This window comes from Parus major, chromosome 2 (assembly GCF_001522545.3).
Source record: "Parus major isolate Abel chromosome 2, Parus_major1.1, whole genome shotgun sequence".
In the NCBI taxonomy this organism is placed as follows: Eukaryota; Metazoa; Chordata; class Aves; order Passeriformes; family Paridae; genus Parus; species Parus major.
The window spans coordinates 126,364,220-126,383,599 of NC_031769.1; the positions used below are offsets into that span (position 1 = coordinate 126,364,220).

General features: G+C 41.5%; 2 protein-coding genes across 10 annotated transcripts in view; one reads left to right on the forward strand and one right to left on the reverse strand.

Moving 5' to 3' along the window:
- Positions 1-632, reverse strand: part of PIP4P2 (phosphatidylinositol-4,5-bisphosphate 4-phosphatase 2) — a 24,664-nt gene extending 24,032 nt beyond the window's left edge. The window contains exon 1 of the mRNA XM_015618094.3: positions 500-632. Within this exon, the coding sequence (XP_015473580.2) occupies positions 500-632 (133 nt within the window). The remainder of the gene's footprint in view (positions 1-499) is intronic.
- OTUD6B (OTU deubiquitinase 6B) overlaps positions 35-19,380 on the forward strand; it is a 28,129-nt gene continuing 8,783 nt past the window's right edge. The window contains exons 1-4 of one of the 9 annotated variants that reach the window (XM_033512330.1): positions 85-711; positions 5,415-5,541; positions 6,526-6,718; positions 8,370-8,471. In XM_033512330.1, the coding sequence (XP_033368221.1) occupies positions 6,703-6,718; positions 8,370-8,471 (118 nt within the window). In that variant the 5' untranslated portion in view covers positions 85-711; positions 5,415-5,541; positions 6,526-6,702. Of the gene's footprint in view, positions 53-84; positions 712-5,414; positions 5,542-6,525; positions 6,719-7,911; positions 8,472-17,564; positions 17,739-17,968; positions 17,988-19,380 lie in introns of those variants that run through there. The other 8 variants (XM_033512329.1, XM_033512334.1, XM_033512333.1 and 5 more) reach the window with 8 other exon arrangements.

The following is a 19,380-nucleotide window of genomic DNA, read 5'->3' on the forward strand; positions in this document are numbered from 1 at the left end:
GGCCGGGCCCCCAGCACGGGGTAATGAGCGGGGCAGGCCGTGGGCGGTGGCTGTAAGTGAATCGTAACAACCTTCTGCTGTAAATTAATTTTTCCCGAAAAAGAGTGCATTTGTTGAGTTGTGTGGGTTCTTTTCTGGTTTTGTTTGTTTTCTTAAGGTTTTTTTAAGCTCTGTGTTTGGATATTGATATCAGTTACCAGGGAAGTGCTATAGTCGGTTTAGCTGGAACCAGTCGCCTTTTCCAGGACTCTGGGGATGCAGATGGACTGAGGTGGCAGTCTCCGAGGTGATAGAGGTGGGAACCTTCAAGGGAACTCTAAACGTGAGGAGATGAATCTGCGTGTTATCAAATCTGCTGCTCAAAGGGAAAGTCTGTCCCCTGGTGCCACTGAGCTCCCAGGACGGAAGGTCTAAATTTCCTTCTGCCACTCGGGCACCATCTGGAAGTCTCTGGCAAAGAGGGAAAATAGCCTTCCCTGATTAATTTTTCAGACCATACCGAGATAAAACTGATGTTTGTCCCCCTTGTGTCGTGTCCGTCGGTCAGACTGCCAGGCTGCAGTAATAGCAGAAGATAAGCACTTTGCACACAAGTGGACGCGGCTGCCAGGCGGCGCCGGCACCCATGCCATGCGATTAACCAGAACCAAGCCACTCCCTGAAACGACTTGCAAGGAAGGCAAATGTTTTTCTAAGAGCTGAGAAAGAAAGGTGAGACCATGGCCTGGGAGTTCACAAGCTGGTCATATTCCTTCTCTAATAATACAATTTATAAAATAAAACAGGATTTCCTGCATCGTGTAGAAAATCTGCCAGAGCTTGTTTTCATATTCAAATCTAGAAAATCAAACTGTTCTACAAAAACAGATTAATGTATTTGAGAGTCTATGAGAAATAATCAAAACATTAAATTAAATCAGGGCTGATGTGGTTTATTTTTTGAAGATTTCAATGATTATTAAAGTAATGATTATTACTTTAATAACTGTATTATGGAATTAATCAACTACTTATTCAGTGCAAAATTGTGTTTTTGAACATTATTATCCTGTAGAAATAAACTCTGAATATGAGTGAGCTCTGGTATAAGGGATAAGGTTCTACAAGGCAGCTGGTTGTGTTATGACAGCCATGAAATGCAGTGATGCTATGGCAAACAGCTTTTCTATTAGAAAATGCTGTGACTAACCTGCAAGATGCCTTTTTAGTATAAATTATATTGAGCTGGTCAGTCAGCTTCAAAATAACTCTCAAGCTCAAATCAATATTTTTTGGTTTTGTGAGGATTTCTAAGGTTCAAGGTGTTTTGTGCCCCAAACTCCTTCTTGATAAGGTACCATGAAAACAATCTTGGCTGGGCAAATGTAGGTTGTAAATATTAGTGGTAAGGTTGTATCTTTAGCACATGATTTTGCTATCGCATGCCCAGTTTTCAACAAGAACAGAGCTGTTAGGCTTTCTTTTGGAGTCCTACGGCAGGAAGTGGCAGTTGCAACCAATTTCTTTACTATTTTTCTTGCATGGGAAAAGACAGAAAAGATTTCATACACTGTTAAAGCTGCCCAGTAGGCTGCACTGAGTTCCACCAATGCCTGGTCCCTCCTGCAGCAATTACCCAAACTCTTCCCAGGGACCTGCAGGGAAAGCTATGTCACAACTCAGTCTGACTGCTCAAGCCTGCACATGCAGCTGAGAATTATTGTTATTAAGCATCCCAGCGTGCTGACCTACTCTTGGAAATATGACTGTCATCTAAATGAGAACCCATTTGGGACCAAAAAAAAAAAGCATTCCTATAGCTCCTTGACTTGACTTTTCAGAGTTCTTTAAACCTTAGTCACCTGAGCTGCTATAGTCTTAATAGCTGAAATTAGGTAATAGTTCAAATAGTTCAATCATCTGCCTCTGCTGTTCAGTATTTCATGTCCCTGAGTTTAAGGGTAGTCAAAGGTCTACAGGACTTTCCAACCCAAACGTTGCAACCTGATGTGTAGATCTGCTAGCACTGTCTGCTGTATCCATGGAAAGCTAGATGGTACCTGAATGTGTACCAGGAAACTAGGGGATGCACCTGGCTGGTAACAAGCCTTCCTTGGATGCTAGTCAGGCTCTAAAGGAAAAATTCAAGCATCAGATAATTTCAGCCTGCAGACAGCTTAGGCAGTGAGACCATGCTACTGTTTTCCTGCTCTTCTTCCTCTGGACACAACTGCCTCACAATACATATTTAATTGAACTGCTCTGCAGTTTTCCTGCTATGAAAATCCTGCCTTCTCTGGTAGGTGGGATGCTGTGCTCTGAGCAGCCCTACTTGTGCCTGAACTACCCAGAAGACACATGATGACTTGAGTTCAGTGTTGTAGCACAAGCACAGGTGCTTTTCTGCACTAGTTGCCCCTGAGCTCCTTGTACTGGCGAGTCAGAGCACCCTCTGCACAAGTCTCAGCCTTTGCTGTGGTACTTGGTTGTGCTGCCAAGGCATCTCCTGGGCTTGCAGCACTGAAGGCTGAATGATACAGACTACAGATCCAAGCACGTGCCTCCACGGGAAATGCCTCCTACTGAAAATACACTACTGTGCAGCTTTGAAAATGACACGGGCAAATGAACCAGCTACACCTCTGAGAACAGCCCTACAGAAGGTTTCTCAAGGTGTCTTCACCTGTGCCACAGAACAGAATCACACCTGTACCTCTCTGTCCTGCCCCAGTCCTGTTTCATATAAACTTCTGTATCAAACAAATTAGGTCTGAGCAAGGTAGCACATTGGCTACTGACAAGGCTTACATTTAGCAGAGAGATAAAATGAAAAGGGTACAACATATTTTCTTCCTCTATTCTTATTAATGTCCTATGCTTAGAGACACCTTTTGAGAAGCTTGGTAATGCTCAAGTTTAATTTTTCTTCATTCTAAAATTATCATTCTCATTGATTTTTTTTTTATATTTTCCCTAGATAAAATAATCTTAACTTTTGCATGAGACCAACCAGTGAAAATGTTGAAGCTCATTGTAAAGTGCAAAAGTATTTGTGCATCAATATTAAAACAACTACAACTCTTTGTTAATCTTGCCTCTTTAATAAGTAGTAAGTGTAAAAAAATATCTCAGGGAGTCTGTTTGCATGGTGCAGACTTTTTCAGGTACCACTGTAATTTTCTGTGCTATATATAAGAACAAAAAACCTCCAATAAGAATTTTTTATCTGTCTGTTATTTTTAGTTTTATTATAATGCATAGAGTCTGCAAGCCTAAACCCACTGTGATAGGAGCTGTTCAAAGACACAGAGAAATACACTGCTTGTTTAAAAGACAAAATAGATAAAAACAAAAATTCAGACATAATATGGGCTATGCAAATTCCCATAACTTCTCACTCACAGTGCAAGAATTGGAGTATGGTCAAGGGACTGTTTGCTAAACAAAGTTTTTTCCTCATGGCAAGTATATGGAATAAAAATAGCAAGAAAAGAGCTAATTATTACATTTTCTCAGATTCACTGCATTGGGAGAGGCACAATAAGCTAACACAAGACCTGGCTTCTTTTTTAAAACTGTAATACAGGGAGGTGCAGAGGAGTAGCATATACAAAGTGCACAAAATTCTTTCAAGATTTTCATTTGCAAACCTATCCTGAGTCTATGACAAGATAAAATTTCATATCATGGATAATCTGAGAAATGTAATTACATCACTGTGTAAACCATGAGATGCAGGATATAATAATCCTGTACCAGTTACAAAAAAAAAAGAGTAACTATAGATTTGAATATGTGGTTTCAAGTAAGGTAATGCAATATAAACTAATATAATAACTATGATACAGCATCCAGAATAATATTTCAGAGCATGTTTTGAAAGATAGACAAGGCTTTTGAAAATACTTCTTGGTTCTGTCCTTTGTACCATGCCACAACCTAGCACAAACTTCCATATCCAGATAGGATCGTGACTTGGCATTGATATGCACAACCATGTGACAATCACTGGAATAGTTAGTATGCTGAAATGTTTAACTTTCTTTTCTTTTTTTCTTTTAATGTATGTGTCTGTAATTTATTCACATGCAAAAGTATACAAGCACCATGAAAATGGGAACATCATACAATTCCATATATTTTTTTTTTACTTGGGAAAGTGCTTTTTTCTCTGCAGAAATTAGACAGTAGATCTACAGAGCGCAGGAATTAAATATGAGCCTCTTATCTGCAGAAGAATTTTACCTTGAGTCCCATCAACACTGCTCATCCTGTTACAGTTGTGTAATAAGTCACCCTCCCACTGGCGAAACACAGACAAGGAACATTATGTTATTCAGTGATGACTTAGGAGGCTGACAGCACCTAATGTTGCAGAAAATGGTCCGTCTTCCAACCCACTCCTTCCCACCTGCAGGGCTACGGAGGCAGGAGAACAGCACACCAGAGCTGCGGCTAGGGTCATGCTCGCTGCACTGACAGCCTCTCCTCTCGACACCCTCCGTTCCCAAAAGCAACGGGTAGCATTTGGCCAGTGACTAGACAAGTCTATTTTTAGTAACTTTTTATGCCATATATTCTATTCCTGTCACTACAGACTACTCATGCAAATCTATGTAGGGCTGCTGCTGTTACAAAGCTGCAATTTCCCGGGCTGCATTAATTTTACTACAGTAGATTATGACAGACGGAAATTATAATGGTGAAGAAGTCTTCATTTACACAAAGGGAGGCGTCTTCTGTTATTTGTAACTGGAATTGCAGTTCTTGTAAGGCTTATTCATGTTATCATCTTTTTCTGATTGCACATCTGTCATTTCTTTTACAGTATTGGTGCTATTTCCAGTTAACCTTATTTTTAGAATAATGGAGGAATTTTCAGTCTCAATTAAGAAGTTCACACTGGAAAATATAATCCTTATTGGCAGGAAAATTGTTTATGGGTTTTAAATTCTTTTACATTCCAGCTCCATCTCTATGTATTGCCATAACCGTTAAGCACTTCCTTGGTTGTCTTGAAGACACCAACTGCTTTCAGAAATCTTTATTTAATATATTAATCTCCTCTCAATCACATTACATATACTCAAGGTTATTGCCTTTGTTATTTGTTAGATGTTGCTACCCAATAAGTATTATATTATTATTAAATATCTATATCATATCTAAATATGTAGATCCCTTTCTTCTGTAAAATCATTTCATTTGTTTACTAATGTTAGTCAAATGGTACTTGAATAAACTTCTAATATTTTTTTACTTTATTTTCTATTTTTGAATGGATTAATATTACAGAAATAATTAGGCAGTTTTAAATTTGTGAGACAATTCTAAATGTTGGCATCATTTAAAATTTTAATTTGATCTCTGATTTTTAGTTCTGAGGGGCAGTTTGAGTGGAATGAGGAAAATATTGTCTTACACTTTTATTTGAGCTTTTTTTTTTTTCCAGTTTCCAGGGGAGTTACTTTTTAGCCAGAAACACCTCTGAGTCTTTGGTCATGAAACCAAACAGTATCAGGCTCAGTCCATACCTGGATAAGATACATTGAAGAAAAGCAGGTAAAGATCTGAAGTAACTTGTGGTGCTTCGCTAAACAGAACCTTTTGCTTTGAGGAAGAGCAGCACTGCTGTACCCTCCTGGCACCTGCTGGACACTAAGTATAAAAAAGGAAGCTCCAAATTCAAGTCAAGGTTACAGCAGCTTTTGATCACGAGCTATCCCATGACACATATCACAAGAATAGCAGTATCTTGGTCAAACTCCAGTTTGGATAATTAAGCGTCTGACTTGAATTCCCTTTGCAATTTCAGTCTCAATGAGCAGCCTTCTTCAATTTCGACTGGAACTCACTTCATGCAACATGTTCATTAAAGCGTAGCTCCATTTCAGGAATGGATAAAGTGATAAACATACAGTTCATGATTTTGCCAGGACAATAAGAAAGAGTAACAAGGCCTGTCACTCTAGTTATTTTATGCAAACACCAAGCTCTGTTTCAGATAAGTAGCTTCCTTGATGATAATGCTTAGTAGATTTATGACCACGCTGTAAATGGTACTGCAAGGACTGTTCCACACAGATATGGATGGTGTGGACTGAAGTGGCACAGTGCTCTTCTTTAAATGTAGCTTCATTTGTTAACATAGTACATAGAGTGTTTGGAGGACAGACACAAAGATGGTGAGGGGCCAGGAGGGGAAGCTGTATGAGGAGCAGCTGAGGTCCCTTGGTCTGTTCTCCTTCTGATAAGGGGAGACTGAGGGGAGACCCCATTGCAGTCTGCAACTTCCTCGTGAGGAGAAGAGGGAGGGGAAACACTGATCTCTTTGGTGACCAGTGACAGGACCCAAGGGAATAGCATCAAGGGGTGTCATGGAAGATTTAGGTTACATATTAGGAAAAAGTTCTTCATCCAGAGGGTGGTTGGTCACTGGAACAGGCTCCCCATAGAAGTGGTCATAGCACCAAACCTGATGGAGTTCAGGGAGCATTTGGAAAACACTCAGGCGCATGTTGTGACTCTTGGTGCTGTCATGTGCAGGTCCAGGAACTGGACTTCAATGATTCTTGTGGATCTCTTCTAACTCAGCATGTTCTATGATTCTACGATTTAATTAAATGTGATCAAGAGCAGTCATACTGAACAGATGATCTCTGAATCACCACCACTTCGGAAGTAAACATCTGAGATCAGACCAGGGGAGTGAAAATCCTGGTGATGGCCTGTCTCCAAGGTAAGCTCTTCTACTGGGAGCTGCCAAGAAAGATGTTACTGCAGGAAGAATGTGTAGATGTCAGAAGTATGAATGAAATTCTTAAAGAGTGTTGGGTGCCTTAAGCTCATCTCCACTATGACTTGGGGGTCTGCAAGGCTTCTGTGAGTTAGAAAAGCTCCATATAACCAGATGGGAAAGAAGAGTTTGAGGCAGAATAAGTTTACTCTAGATACCCAGAAATTAAACTGTTTGCGTGTTTGCATCTAAATATTGGCTGTACCCACAGAATCTCTTCAACAGATATTTTTCATAAAGAAATAATTTAGTTTTACTCCATTTAGATATGGAGTCTTATTGTGTGCCTCTCAGCATGGAATGCAAGGGTGGCAACAGCTAGTCTAATCACAGACAACAATAAAGAAGAATTTGTAATTAACCACAAAACATTGTAGCAATGAGAAACCAGACAAATTAGAGGCCTGGAGGGTCTCCAGCTACTAGAAAGCTGAATTTTTTGCTATAAGAATAGAAATAACAGAACTTAATTTTTTTGCCTGTATCTTGCCTTTATCTAGATTTTATCAGTACATCAATTGTAAAGGGAAAAGCAGAAACAAATATTATTCTCCCATTGATGGAAAAGATGTGGGAATCATACCAATAGTTATTGTGAATTTCATCAGAAGAATATTACAGCTTTTTGATATAAAACCCAATATCCTTCTGGGAAAGATTAAAACAGAGCCAGGATTTGCTTATCCTTATCAACTGATCAATCTTAAGACTGTCAGGAAAAGATGCAGGTCCCACTGACAGGGAGAAAGAATGCAAAATAGTGCAATTAAGGTTTTTCCTGAATAGGAAAAAAACAAAACTTTACCAGTCATACAAACAAGTTTCAAGACCCATGGAATTGAAAAAGCTGTGATGAAATTAGTGTATTTCATGCCACTGCAGTATCTCAGTATCTTTATAAGTAGGTCCCCCAAGAAAGAGCAAATAAATATGGAGGCTGCTCATTGTTAGCACATAATGCTTGAAATAGGATTCCTGTGATCTTTTATCTGGGGAAAAGAAATGAGACTTAGTTGCTGCACTGCAAATTCTATTTTGATATGCATCAGCTTTGAAAGCCAGCAACAATTTTTTTTTTTCTAAACTTGCTATCAGGTTACTCACTTAAGTTATAATATTTTGCTCTCTCCTTGTAGAGCTGGAAAACCTTGTATCGTGCTCCTATGTAATGTGCATAGAGCAGTTTGGAGAGATTCCACTTCCCTTATTTCCTTCAGGGAGCTGTTAAAATTCCACCTCTGCTTTCCTTCCACAACCCCTCCCAGATGACCTGCTGTGCCATTTGAGGTCCCTACTATGGCATCTATTATAGATCACAAAGAAACCAAATCATTTCTGTAAGAAATATATCATTTCTATGTTCTTTGATATGTCCTTGTCATTTAACAGTGATCTAAATCTCTGGGGACATTGCTGAACAGATGACAGAGCAAGAATTAACACAATTCTTAAACATATTTTTGGGGAATACATATTGGAAATTGGAGAGTTGGGAGTACAAAGGCACTGGTTTAGGATTTCCAAGGAAGTGGAAAATTAAGTTCTGCCACAGATTCAAGCTCTGAAAGCAGCTTTCTTTCCTCCTAAAAAAAAGAAAAAAAAACAACCAACCAACCAAACAAACAAACAACCCAAAACCAAACAACAACCAAAGAAATTGACTCAGAAGGAATAATACATTTCTACATTTGTTCCTGTAAGTATCACTTTCTTGTAAGTATGGAAAATTACTTTTGTGAACTGTTAAATAAGATGAATAAAAATACATATCAGCTTTGGGTTTTTGTTGCTTTGAAGAAACGGTTTTCTCTTTTCTTCTAGATGATACACAGCAAAAGTATAAAAAGACCTGTCTGACTGGTTATTAATGGGTTCTGTTAATCTGGAGATAAAAATTCATGAAGTAGTTTTAGATAAGGATGGAATGATGGCTGAGGTTAAGTACCAACACTGGTTTGAAACATTAAAAGTAGTGGTTTTGTAACTACAGCCCTGTTGTTAAAATGTACATTATATTATTCTTTCATTTACCAAGGGCTGTATCCTTTACATGTTCTGCACTTTTTCAAATAATCCAGTTTTCTCATTTCAAATCAATTGTTGTTTTACTCCGTCTCATCCCTCTCCACAATTTAGTTGTAAATCACCCCATGTGAGGAAAGTCTGGTGTCAGACTCAACTTCTTAATTTGCTCTTTGTAAATGCTGGAGTTGGTGTGACAGTTTTCTTTGGAGTGCATGCAGCAATGTGTCTGCATGTCAATCCGAATATGTGTGGGGCCCACTCACTTTGGGACTGCAGAATTTTGGAGCTTGTTCTTCTGTTTTGTTAATCACTTTTTGTTAATCACCATTTCATTGCCCCATACTCATACTTACAACTCCAAGTCCTTACCCTGGTTTACCTCTTGCTTTGTCCTCCTCTCTGGTTTCTCACTCAGCTTACCCCAATTTTCTCTTGCAGTCTTGCTTCTTGCCAGATATCTCCTAACTCCACCTATCTATGACAGAGATCAGTGATTCTTTGCCTCTTTCTCTGACTACTCCTAGTCCCATTGTTCATCCCCCAGTTTTAGAATTCATAGGATCATATAACAGTTTGGGTTGGAAAGGATCTTTAAAATTTGTATAGTCCAACCCCCTGCAATGAGTAGGGACATGGTTTGCTAGATCAGATTGCTGGAAGCCTTGTCCAACCTGACCTTGAATGTTTCCAGGGATGGGCCATCTACCACCTCTCAGGGCAACTTCTTTCAGTGTTTTATTCCCCTCAAACTCCTCTCCCTTTGTCAAACATGCTTTCTCCAATTACCTCTACAATTTTCTCTATTGGATCCAGACATTCCTTTCTCTTGTCAAAGCCATGATATCTCTCTCCAACAATCACCTCTATAGTTCCTTGAAGAGCTCTCAGAGTTTTCCCTTTCCTTGTCCTGTGCCAGGGTCACCAAACTCCTTTGTCTTTCCTTGTCCTTAGGGCACTCAGGCAGATTCCTTTCTTCCCCCCTACCCAGGGTATCCAGAGATGAGAGCACTAGAGGTGGGCTCCAGTACCTAGCCCGATAGACAGTTCTGGCAGTCCAGGGTTGGGATTAGAGGATAGGCCTAGATTGGTACTTCATCCCTGGCCAGCAGGTTGTCTGACACAGCCAAGTATTTTTGGTTGAGCTGTGACAGTGATTATGTACCTAGAAATGAAGGAGACTTCTTTACACTGAAAAATTATACAAAAGTATAACTGTATTTTAGTGATATAAGAATTTATAGTGCACAAATCAGCACATACTTAGTCATATATTTGTCTTGAAGTCTATGTACAAGTAAAAAGCAACTTTAGCTGCAATGCATACTATTGAATGCTACTTGGAGAGTCTCAGAGATTGCAATAACTCTCCTGGTACTCATTTCAGCAGTTTAAGGAGTACCTAGGGTTCCTCTTGACTTTTCTTTCATTATCATGAGACATGGGAAGATTACCTGGCAAAAAAAAAGTCTGCTTAACGTGTGACACTCTCTTTCCTTGTTTTACAACAATAAAATGAGCTACAGTTAGCAACTCCACAGTGTAGAAAGTAAGGAAAGAGTATAGTGAAAATAAGAGAGCATAGTGAAAATGACAGCAACCTTCACCTGAAAAAGTAGAGCCTGGATTATTGGCCAAGATTCTTTCCAGGACTACACCTGCAAAATGAGATGGCATCCAGTGCTAGCCCTGTGAAACCTGACTGATAGTGTCTGCTGAATACATCAAGGAACTGTACTTACATACTGGAAATCTCAAATGTCCAATTTTAATATTTCTTCCTCCTGAAAAGCAGTGTGAAGAGCTGCAGCTGGGCTTTTACTTTTTGCTTATTGTTTCTGAGCATCTAGAATGCATTCAAGTCACCTCTTGTTAAACAAAGACTATGTCTCAGTCATACAGCCAAGAAAACTGCTTAAAAATCCAGACTTGAGGGTTTTTATGAAATTTCACCATTCTAACTTGCTGAAATTTAAGAAAGCAAAACACTGCAAAGCTCACAATCCATCTGCTGAGGTTGGTGATAATGTGCTAGCACTAACAGGCACATTTCTCAAAAACAATCTTCACAGAAACCAAGGACATCTCCAGGTAACAGTCACAGTTTCTCTGTATCCCAGCATTAGTAAGACAACTGTGAGTGAGTGGCCCTGAATCTACTTGCATTAATGGAAACCTAAGGTTTTTTATGCATCTTCTAATTTTACAAATAGAAAAGATAAATGCTTTGGTCTTTGTAAGCTCAAAAATATCAAATCCAGAAATAAGCCCCACTATTTTAACTGATAAATGATTCATTACAGATGTTAAGTGATTTTATATACATTAGGTCCTGACTCTTGTCAGATTGGGATTGAAAAATTACTAGAAAAGTTTCACAGATGAGAGATCTCAGCTGCAGATATCCTGCTGCAAAAATCTTCTAGCACTGTTTCCAGCAAACATAACCAAGCAATAGGAAAATCTCAGCTAGTTCATTTAATGATACAACTTTCAACAAGTCTGTAGTGTATATATCATGCTGGGACATTTTAGGAGCCTAAGAGCACTTGCCATACTGAGATTAATGTTCTGTAGAGGCTTCATTGCAAGGTCATGTATACTCCTTCATTCATGTAGACCAATTGCAAACCATACTGCAAGACACTTTTAAGGCATAAAGAAAATGAGAGTTTAATTACTTTTGCTTCAGTACCTGGGCTCAGGTAACCCAGATTCACTGATTATATAGCATGTAAATCAGAAGACTCTCAACTAAAGCTTAGCAAAACAACAGAGCCATTTCAGCAGTTTCATGTATAGCTGTAACCAGCCTATAATTCACTTAAATGCTCTGCAAGAAACATCTTGTAGATAATAGAGGGGAATGAGATACAGGCTGATGTAAAAGCAGTAAAATAGCTTCTTTGTTTGACCAATGATTTACATCATTTAGCTGAGTAAGATTTGGGTAGTCTTTACTGCTGTCATGTTAACTGTCTGCCAAACAGCTTATTGGCTTTCCAACTGAAGAAATAAAATCAAGATTTTTGGAGAGTAACAGAAGTATCAGGGGTCCCACCCCAGCTGGCTTATGAATGAACAAATAACCTTCCTGAAGTTCAGATGCAACTAAATATTGTGACACCACTGGTAGAATGATACTAGAAAGGATGTCAAAGTGCAGTACTTTAAATAGCCATGCATGCTTTCCTACCCAGGAAAAAAAACAAATATGAAAGGAAGTGAACACAGCAGATGGTTGATTCACTGTCCAAATCAGCTGGTATCACAGGTATGACATTATTGATTTCAGTGACTAACTTGACAATATTCAGTCACATTGCAAAAGTACCCCTTAATTCTGAAAGTTTCAATTTTGTCAGTGTGTAAGACAGACTGTGCCTAGTACAGAGCATCTTACAGCTCTCATTGATTTCAATGGGAGGCTCAAATTCCTACAGAATGGATTAATGAACAAATAAATTCTAATACCAGAAAGGGCCATAATGGTAATCCACTCTGCTTGAATTCTGAAAGTCATTAAATGCTGCTTGCATGCTTGTTGTAACTTAGGTCTGAGCTAACATATATCCATAGGAACTATTTTAGTCTATTAAGGACTATTTGAGGACCTGTGTGACAGCAAACATCTCAGAAAACCTAGATAAAGTGCTTCACAGTTGGTTACCCCAGATTTCAGAGTTTTTGTTTGTTTGTTTGTTTGTTTTTCCTTTCAAGTTCCAACCATTATGTTTCATTATGACCTTACCTGTTAAACCACCCTTTCTACTCAGGAACTAGATAAACTGAGTTTACATGCAGGAAGGCTCAGGCTAGATGCTGTAAGACTTTCAGAGAGGAAAACCAGAATTTGTGGAGGGGAAAATGCTGACGATCTGATAAGCTGGCAGATCAAGAGGTCCCTGAGGAACCAGAGATCCTGGTGCAAGCAGGCAGGGAGCAGGCAGGAACAGGGAGAGCCCCTGGAGCCGGGGCAGGAATAGACAGGGAGAGAAGATGGCACACGTGCCACCCTGGCAGTCCCACAGAGACGCCTTGACTGCAGGTCCCCATGATGGCAGTTTCCCCAAATTCAGACTTTTTTCCTTTTATAAGGAGATTTCTAATCAGCCAGCAGCCTTTGGACTCCACCCCCTAGGGCATACTCACACTTGGCGATACCGGAGAGTGTCATTTTCGCAGGTCTCAGCAAATGCCTCCTCCTCTGCCGCTTGGTTGAGCCTCTCTAGCTTAGCTGCTGCTTCCCTTTGATAGCTCAAAGCATTCTCCATAACTTGTGATGTGGATTTTTTCAAGCAGTAATTTGATATCAGTTAGTTTATAATGCTGGGTGCTCTGTTTTCAGTATTTTCAAGGCCTTTGCTGTTATCCCACATTAAACTCCAGTTCCTAACAGCCGTCTTGGCACAGAGCTCCAGTTCCCAGGACAGGCTCTCACCACAGGCTGATAACAAATGCTGCAGGCCAGAACTGGGGCACTGAGCCTGTGGCCTGCTGCTAACGACAGAAGTGCTTTTCTTAATAGCTTTTATTTATTCCAGGTTTCATGGCAGCAGAGGAAACTCATCCTTAGCTGGCTGTGCAGCAATTATGGTACTGCTGTTATCAAACACGTACTCCCTCATACTTAGTGTGCACTAAAATCTCCACTCCTGTGTAAATTTGAGTTCAGTTATATTAAGTGGTGTTCAAATAAGGCTAGCTTTAATCAACCCAGCACTGTCCATTTGATGACTTGAGGTATTTATTTGATTGTTGGTATTTATTCTATATTCTTTTGGGTTACTCCTAAAGATATGGCAGAAGCCTGGACTAAAAACAGTGGTCACTGCAGAGACTTCACTGGATCCCTGTGGTGACTATCCTTTGAGTGGGGATAGTTCGCTGGAGGGAAGGAACCTCAGCTACCTTTTTTTTATGAAAGATTTAAGGCTGTAGTCTCCTAAAAAACAGAACTCAGCCTGCTTAAATGACAGTGTGTCATATGTCTGAACATCTAATTATAGTGTCTTACATGGTAAAAATAGGATTTTTTTTTTACTTTGCTGTGATTTCTAACATTTTGAAAAAAAAATCGAGAAATGTAGAAGGTTTATATGTTAAGGAAACTCTCCCATCTGGCCATTCTGATGGCAATCTGGGAGTCCCACTTGCACCACTTCCGATTTTAGTGCTGTGACAGAAGCCCCTTTCCAGCAAGTAGATCCAGTGACTTGGCAGGTTTGACTCCCGGCATACCCCACACTCAGATCTAAGTTCCCCTCATCAGCTCAAACCCAGGTTTCCCATAGCAGAGTCACAGATGTCCTTTCTTTTTCAGTAATTTAATTGTGGTGCATTAACTTACAGAGCTGCATGCCTCTGGGGGAAGGACCCCAATGAAAAGATCACTGGGGTTTTAGACCCTCACAGTCTGTGCTTCAGGCACCTCTTGATCCAATGGTGGGTTTTGGTCTGGGGTCTTCCCGTTGCTCACTGGGTCCTGCAGAGTCTCTGGGTGACTGACTATCCCTGCCTGGCTGGTGTTGCAGGTCCACATGCCCTGTGTCAGCCAGTGTGGCTCCTGTATCTACCAGAAATTCAACAATGACACCAACTCCCCACATACAGTATGTCCCTGATGATCTGGGTGTTCTCCACAAATTGTGTATTTCTAATTGTGTGGCTCCCTCAAATTCAGTAGAATTGCTGGCCTCTAGTCATCGTGACAATCTATCCTTGCACAATTACTCCCCCACTTGGTTGGAAAGGCCATTCTCTTTACCTATGTCCTAAATTTCCACAATAGTAACACTCCATTTCCACATCCCTTCTCTGTCTCTTTCTGCTTTCTGGTTTAGGTCCACTAATTGTATTTGGTCTTCCTCTCTTTCATTTTCTCCCCTGGAGATTTCCTGTCAAGGCAACAGCCATCAGATTTTCCACTTTCCTCCAATTTCCCTTTTCTCCTCTACATGCTCTGCCCTCTGTTTTTTACTTTTTCCCATCACACATGAATACTGCAACACATGAATTTTACTCCCTACCACCCTGGCATATGTTCCTAAAAATACTTTCGGCTGTCTGGTGCTGCCTGACCTACAAAGACACTAATTGCAAGTGTATCATTGAAGTTTTGTGAAGCCATTCCTCCATATTCTAGCAGAACCTGTTTGAGGCAGCCCCAAAAATCTCTAGGATTGTCATCCACTCTCTGTTTACTTTCCATTATTTTAGTCCAGTTAACCTTTCATTCCTCATGATAAAATTGCTTCAACAAGGTTTTGAACTCTTGTCTGACACACAGGCCTGTCTTCCATGATATTATTACAATTTGGGTCATTCAGTGGCCAGGGGTTCCTGTTTCCTCCTGGCTGCTGTGATAGTTCTGCTTTGCTATTATTTTTTTCCCTTTCACCTGGCTAGAATAGTTCTTTCAAAAGCACAGGCATGTCCCCCCAGCTTGGGTCATATCCAGTACATATATTACAGCTGAGCACACTTCTTGCTATTTTCCCTCAGCCTTGGCATCTCACTTCCCTGTAATGCCAAATAATTTGGACCCCATGGGTGTTTGATAAACACCTGGAGTAGCCCCACAGGAGGAAAGTTAGACGGTATTGAAGTAGTATTTAAAGGACAGGGCAGTGCCAAGGCAGGAAGAGTGCCAGGGTTCCTGCTTTGGTGGGGCTCAGCCCCTGCCACTGCCAGCGTCACCACTGGTTCAGCTTCCCTCTGCCGACTTCTCAGCCATGCACAGCTGTTCCAAACATAACAATAATCCTTGTGATCTGGGAATCCATTTTCCAGACATTGCCACAGGAAAGTTAATTTGTGGAGATCAAAAAGTGCCTCATGATGGCCGTTGTTCTGCTGAGTTACCGCTCCAGGTTACAGCTGGGCAATGCTCCTGCACACTTACTGCCTGCTCTTCGAGGAACAGCAGAGTCCCAGACGTGCTCTTATTTAATCATGGTGCAGCTGCGTGCCCCTGTGGAAGGACCCTCCCCAAAAAAACATCACTGGAGTTTTATTCCCTCACAGTCAGCACGCCCACACTTCAGACAGCTCTTGGTCCAGTGGTGAGTTTTGGTCTGGGGTCTCCTCAGTGTTCATCAGGTCCTTCAGAGCCTTGTGGTGACCAGCCACCCCCTGGCTGGTGTTGCAGGTCCCCAAAGCGCCCTTGCCCATTCACAGCTCGTTGCCTGGGTCCCCAGCCACTTTCCCCAGCCAGGGCACACCGAGATATCTGCAAAGGGTGCTTTTCAAACAGTATAAACCGGTATTCTATTTTAAAATATACAGTATATTCAAGAACATGTAGTAAATGTAATAATATTAATATATAGATACAGGTAGATATACACATATTATATTATATCTATATGATATGATATATACCTATATCATATACGTATATATAGAGATATACACATATATACACATGTAGATGTAGATATATACATATAGACACATACAGATACAGACAAACTGACAGAGAGCACATATATGTTAGTCAAACCAAATCCAACACGGATTTACCCCTATTCTGGATTAGAAGAATATTTACAAGGCCATTCTACTGCTTTCCAGTGCTACACTAGCTAAAAGTCAGTTGTCCCCTTTCTCTCTTCCTAGCTGATCTGTGATGTCTTTTATTCTAAAAAGATGTGAATAGCAGGTGGAAGTAAAAGAAAATGATACTTTCAGGTACAAACATATGAATCTGAAAATCATTTACATTTCAGCATAATTCTAAAGGGGATCTAAAAAAATAAGTGGTTCTATACAGCAAGAGAGTTTGATATATCATGTTATGACTCTGGTTTAGACTTGTGTTCTTTCTTTACACTTGGCATTGTACTTCATGGAAACTCAGAATAGTCTAGGTTGGGAAAGATGTGTATGATGTCCAACTGTTAATCCAGCACTGCCAAGTCCCTAACCAATTCATATCTCTAAGAAACATATTTACTGTTTTTTAAATGCCTCCAGGAAGGCATTCTTGTAGACATTCTGTTCATAAGAATGTAAAATGTGTAACAGCAATGACCGTAAGAGCTAAGAACAAACGATGTTCCATTACCAGTTTTTGCTCTCAGTTTTTGCTCAGTTTGAGTAATTTACTCATCATTAAAATATTAATTTTTATAGGCTGTATTTTGTTCATATGTACCAAATGTTCCACAGTGTTGGTGCCTGCACTGAACAGAGAAGCATCTCACTACTCAACAATTTGTAGTTCTCACTTTGACATGCTTATTTGGCCCCAACACGAAGTCTGCTTTTTACTGTAAAATGGGGTTCTTACTGTCAAATGTTTCACTGTCTGAGGAGTAATTTCACAATGGTGAGGACACACAAACACCACCACTTATAAAATCGTGAGCCTTTCTTGTCTTTTCGGGTTTCGAGAGAAACACACACAGCAGCACATGCAACACTCTGTGTATTTTGCACAGAAGTGAACAGGCTAAATACTGTTTTTTTTCCTTTATTTGCTAAACCCTAAACGATTGCTTTCTCACCTCCTTGTTTTAACAGTATCTACCTCTAGCTGAGTTAAACGTGCGGTTTTTTCTTAGTGCAGACTTGTCCACAGGAGTCCTTTACCGGGCCATTAGGGCAGGAGCGAGTACCCCGCAGACATCGACGGACAGGAACGCTCAGCCTTGGAACAAAGCGAGGATTCCTGCCCGCCGCACGGGCCGAGCGCAGGGCCCGGGGGCAGGCGCGGGGGCCGGGCCGCTCCGGCTCTCCCGCCGCGGCTGAGGCGGCGCCGGGCGGGGCGGCGCTGGCGGAAGCGCGGCGAGCTCCCGCCTCCCGCCGGGGTCGGGGGTCAGGCGTGCCCGCCGGCTCCGGGCGCCCATGGAGGGCTCTGGGGACGAGGAGCCGGGGCCCGAGGGGCCGCTGCAGCAGCTGGTGAAGCGGCAGCGCAAGGAGAAGCGGGAGCTCCAGGGTGAGGGGCGCCGTGCCCGGCGCTGGGCGGGCGGGGAGAAGGCTGGGGAGCGGCGGCGGGGACACGCGGGGCCGGGGACACGCGGGGCCGGCTGGGCTCGGCGTCCCCTCTCCGCCTTCCCTCGCAGGAAACCCCGCTCGGCAGCGCGAGTAGCTCGGAGGGGCGGGAGGGACGGCGGCGGCTGTGGAGAAGGAGGGAGCGGCCCTGGCAGTGCCCTCGCAGGGGGATGAGCACGGCGGTAGCCAAATGGTGCGTGCGAGCAGCGGTGTGGCAGCCGGGCTGTGCTGCCGGCAGCAGTGCTGGTCCTGCCGGCGGCCTGCGGAGCTCGCCTTGCCGTGGGCTCGGGAGCCGGGCCATGAGCGGGAGCTGCGGCTTAATGCTGAGCCATTGCCGTGATGTTCGCGTTGAGTTGCTTTGGTTTTTACTTGAAGGAGGTGTGGTTTTTAAAAGCATTTTAGACTGAAAAGCTTGTATGGGGACTCTTCCTGCCCAGCCTGTTACGTTTCTTCATTCCAAGTACAGTTGATCTGAACCGAATTGTCATATCCTGTCCAGCCATAATATAATTATCAGTGTAATAAAAGACCTGGGTGGTCTTACAGTGCTTCAGTATGAAAGTGTAACACTTTACATTATTTGACCTACCGTATTACGATGTATTAATATAATTAAGGACGTCTGATAGACAGATTCTGTTGAGTTTCATAGTTATTATAACATTTTTGTTGAGCCTTTCTCATTGCTGGTATACTGATGCAGCCTTTTCTTTGTTTGGTTGGGGTTTTTTTGGTATACAATGAAATTGGCTCATATGCAACCTTTTATCAGAGGGTTAAAGAAGAAAGGAGTCAGGTTGCATACTGTCACTAAATCTATAGGAACTTACTGCTTTGAGATGTCTGTTCCTCTCTCAGATTCGGTTCAAATCTAAGAAGGGTAGGAATCAAGCATTGACATAGGTGCCTGGGGTAAAAGAACACATTAACTGGGGGAGGCTGAGGAGCAGAGGGTTTTTCCACATAGAGAAGGTGGTTTTACACCTGGAGAAGGTAATTCTCCACTACCAGTTGGTGGGGGGCATATACATAAGGCAGAGCCCCAATCTTCCTAGCAGGGAGCAGCAGTGACTTATAGGTACATATTTGCCTACTAGAAAAATACATTCCTGGAATATGCATTGATTGCTGTTTACCAGAGAGCAAAACTGTTGGTAAGAATTAACACAAGGTGCATCTCAACCTCTGAAAATCCAACACCTTCTCTGGTTGATGGTACTTGTCTCTACACCCCCCCTCCCCCTTTCCACCACCCGTACCCTCAGCTGTGTATTTGTGTGTGCCTTCTATGCTCTGGATTCCCTTCTCCTCTATTATGTTAATTTTAATGAACAAAGCTGCTTTTCTGTCATACTCAGCTTATTCATCTCTGGAGCTGAATGCTTAACATAAATCTTTCAGTATGAGCATTCTTTCTGCCTCCCTTTGAAAAGTTTCATTATCATTGCCATCATCTTCAGCTCAGTTGTGTCAGTCAAGGGTGAAGGACAGGAAAATGTACAGGTGATGAATAGCAGGCAGGGTGTTAAATAATTGCTGCTGTAACTCTAAAACAGTGAATACAGAAGTGACAGAGGTAGCGGGGA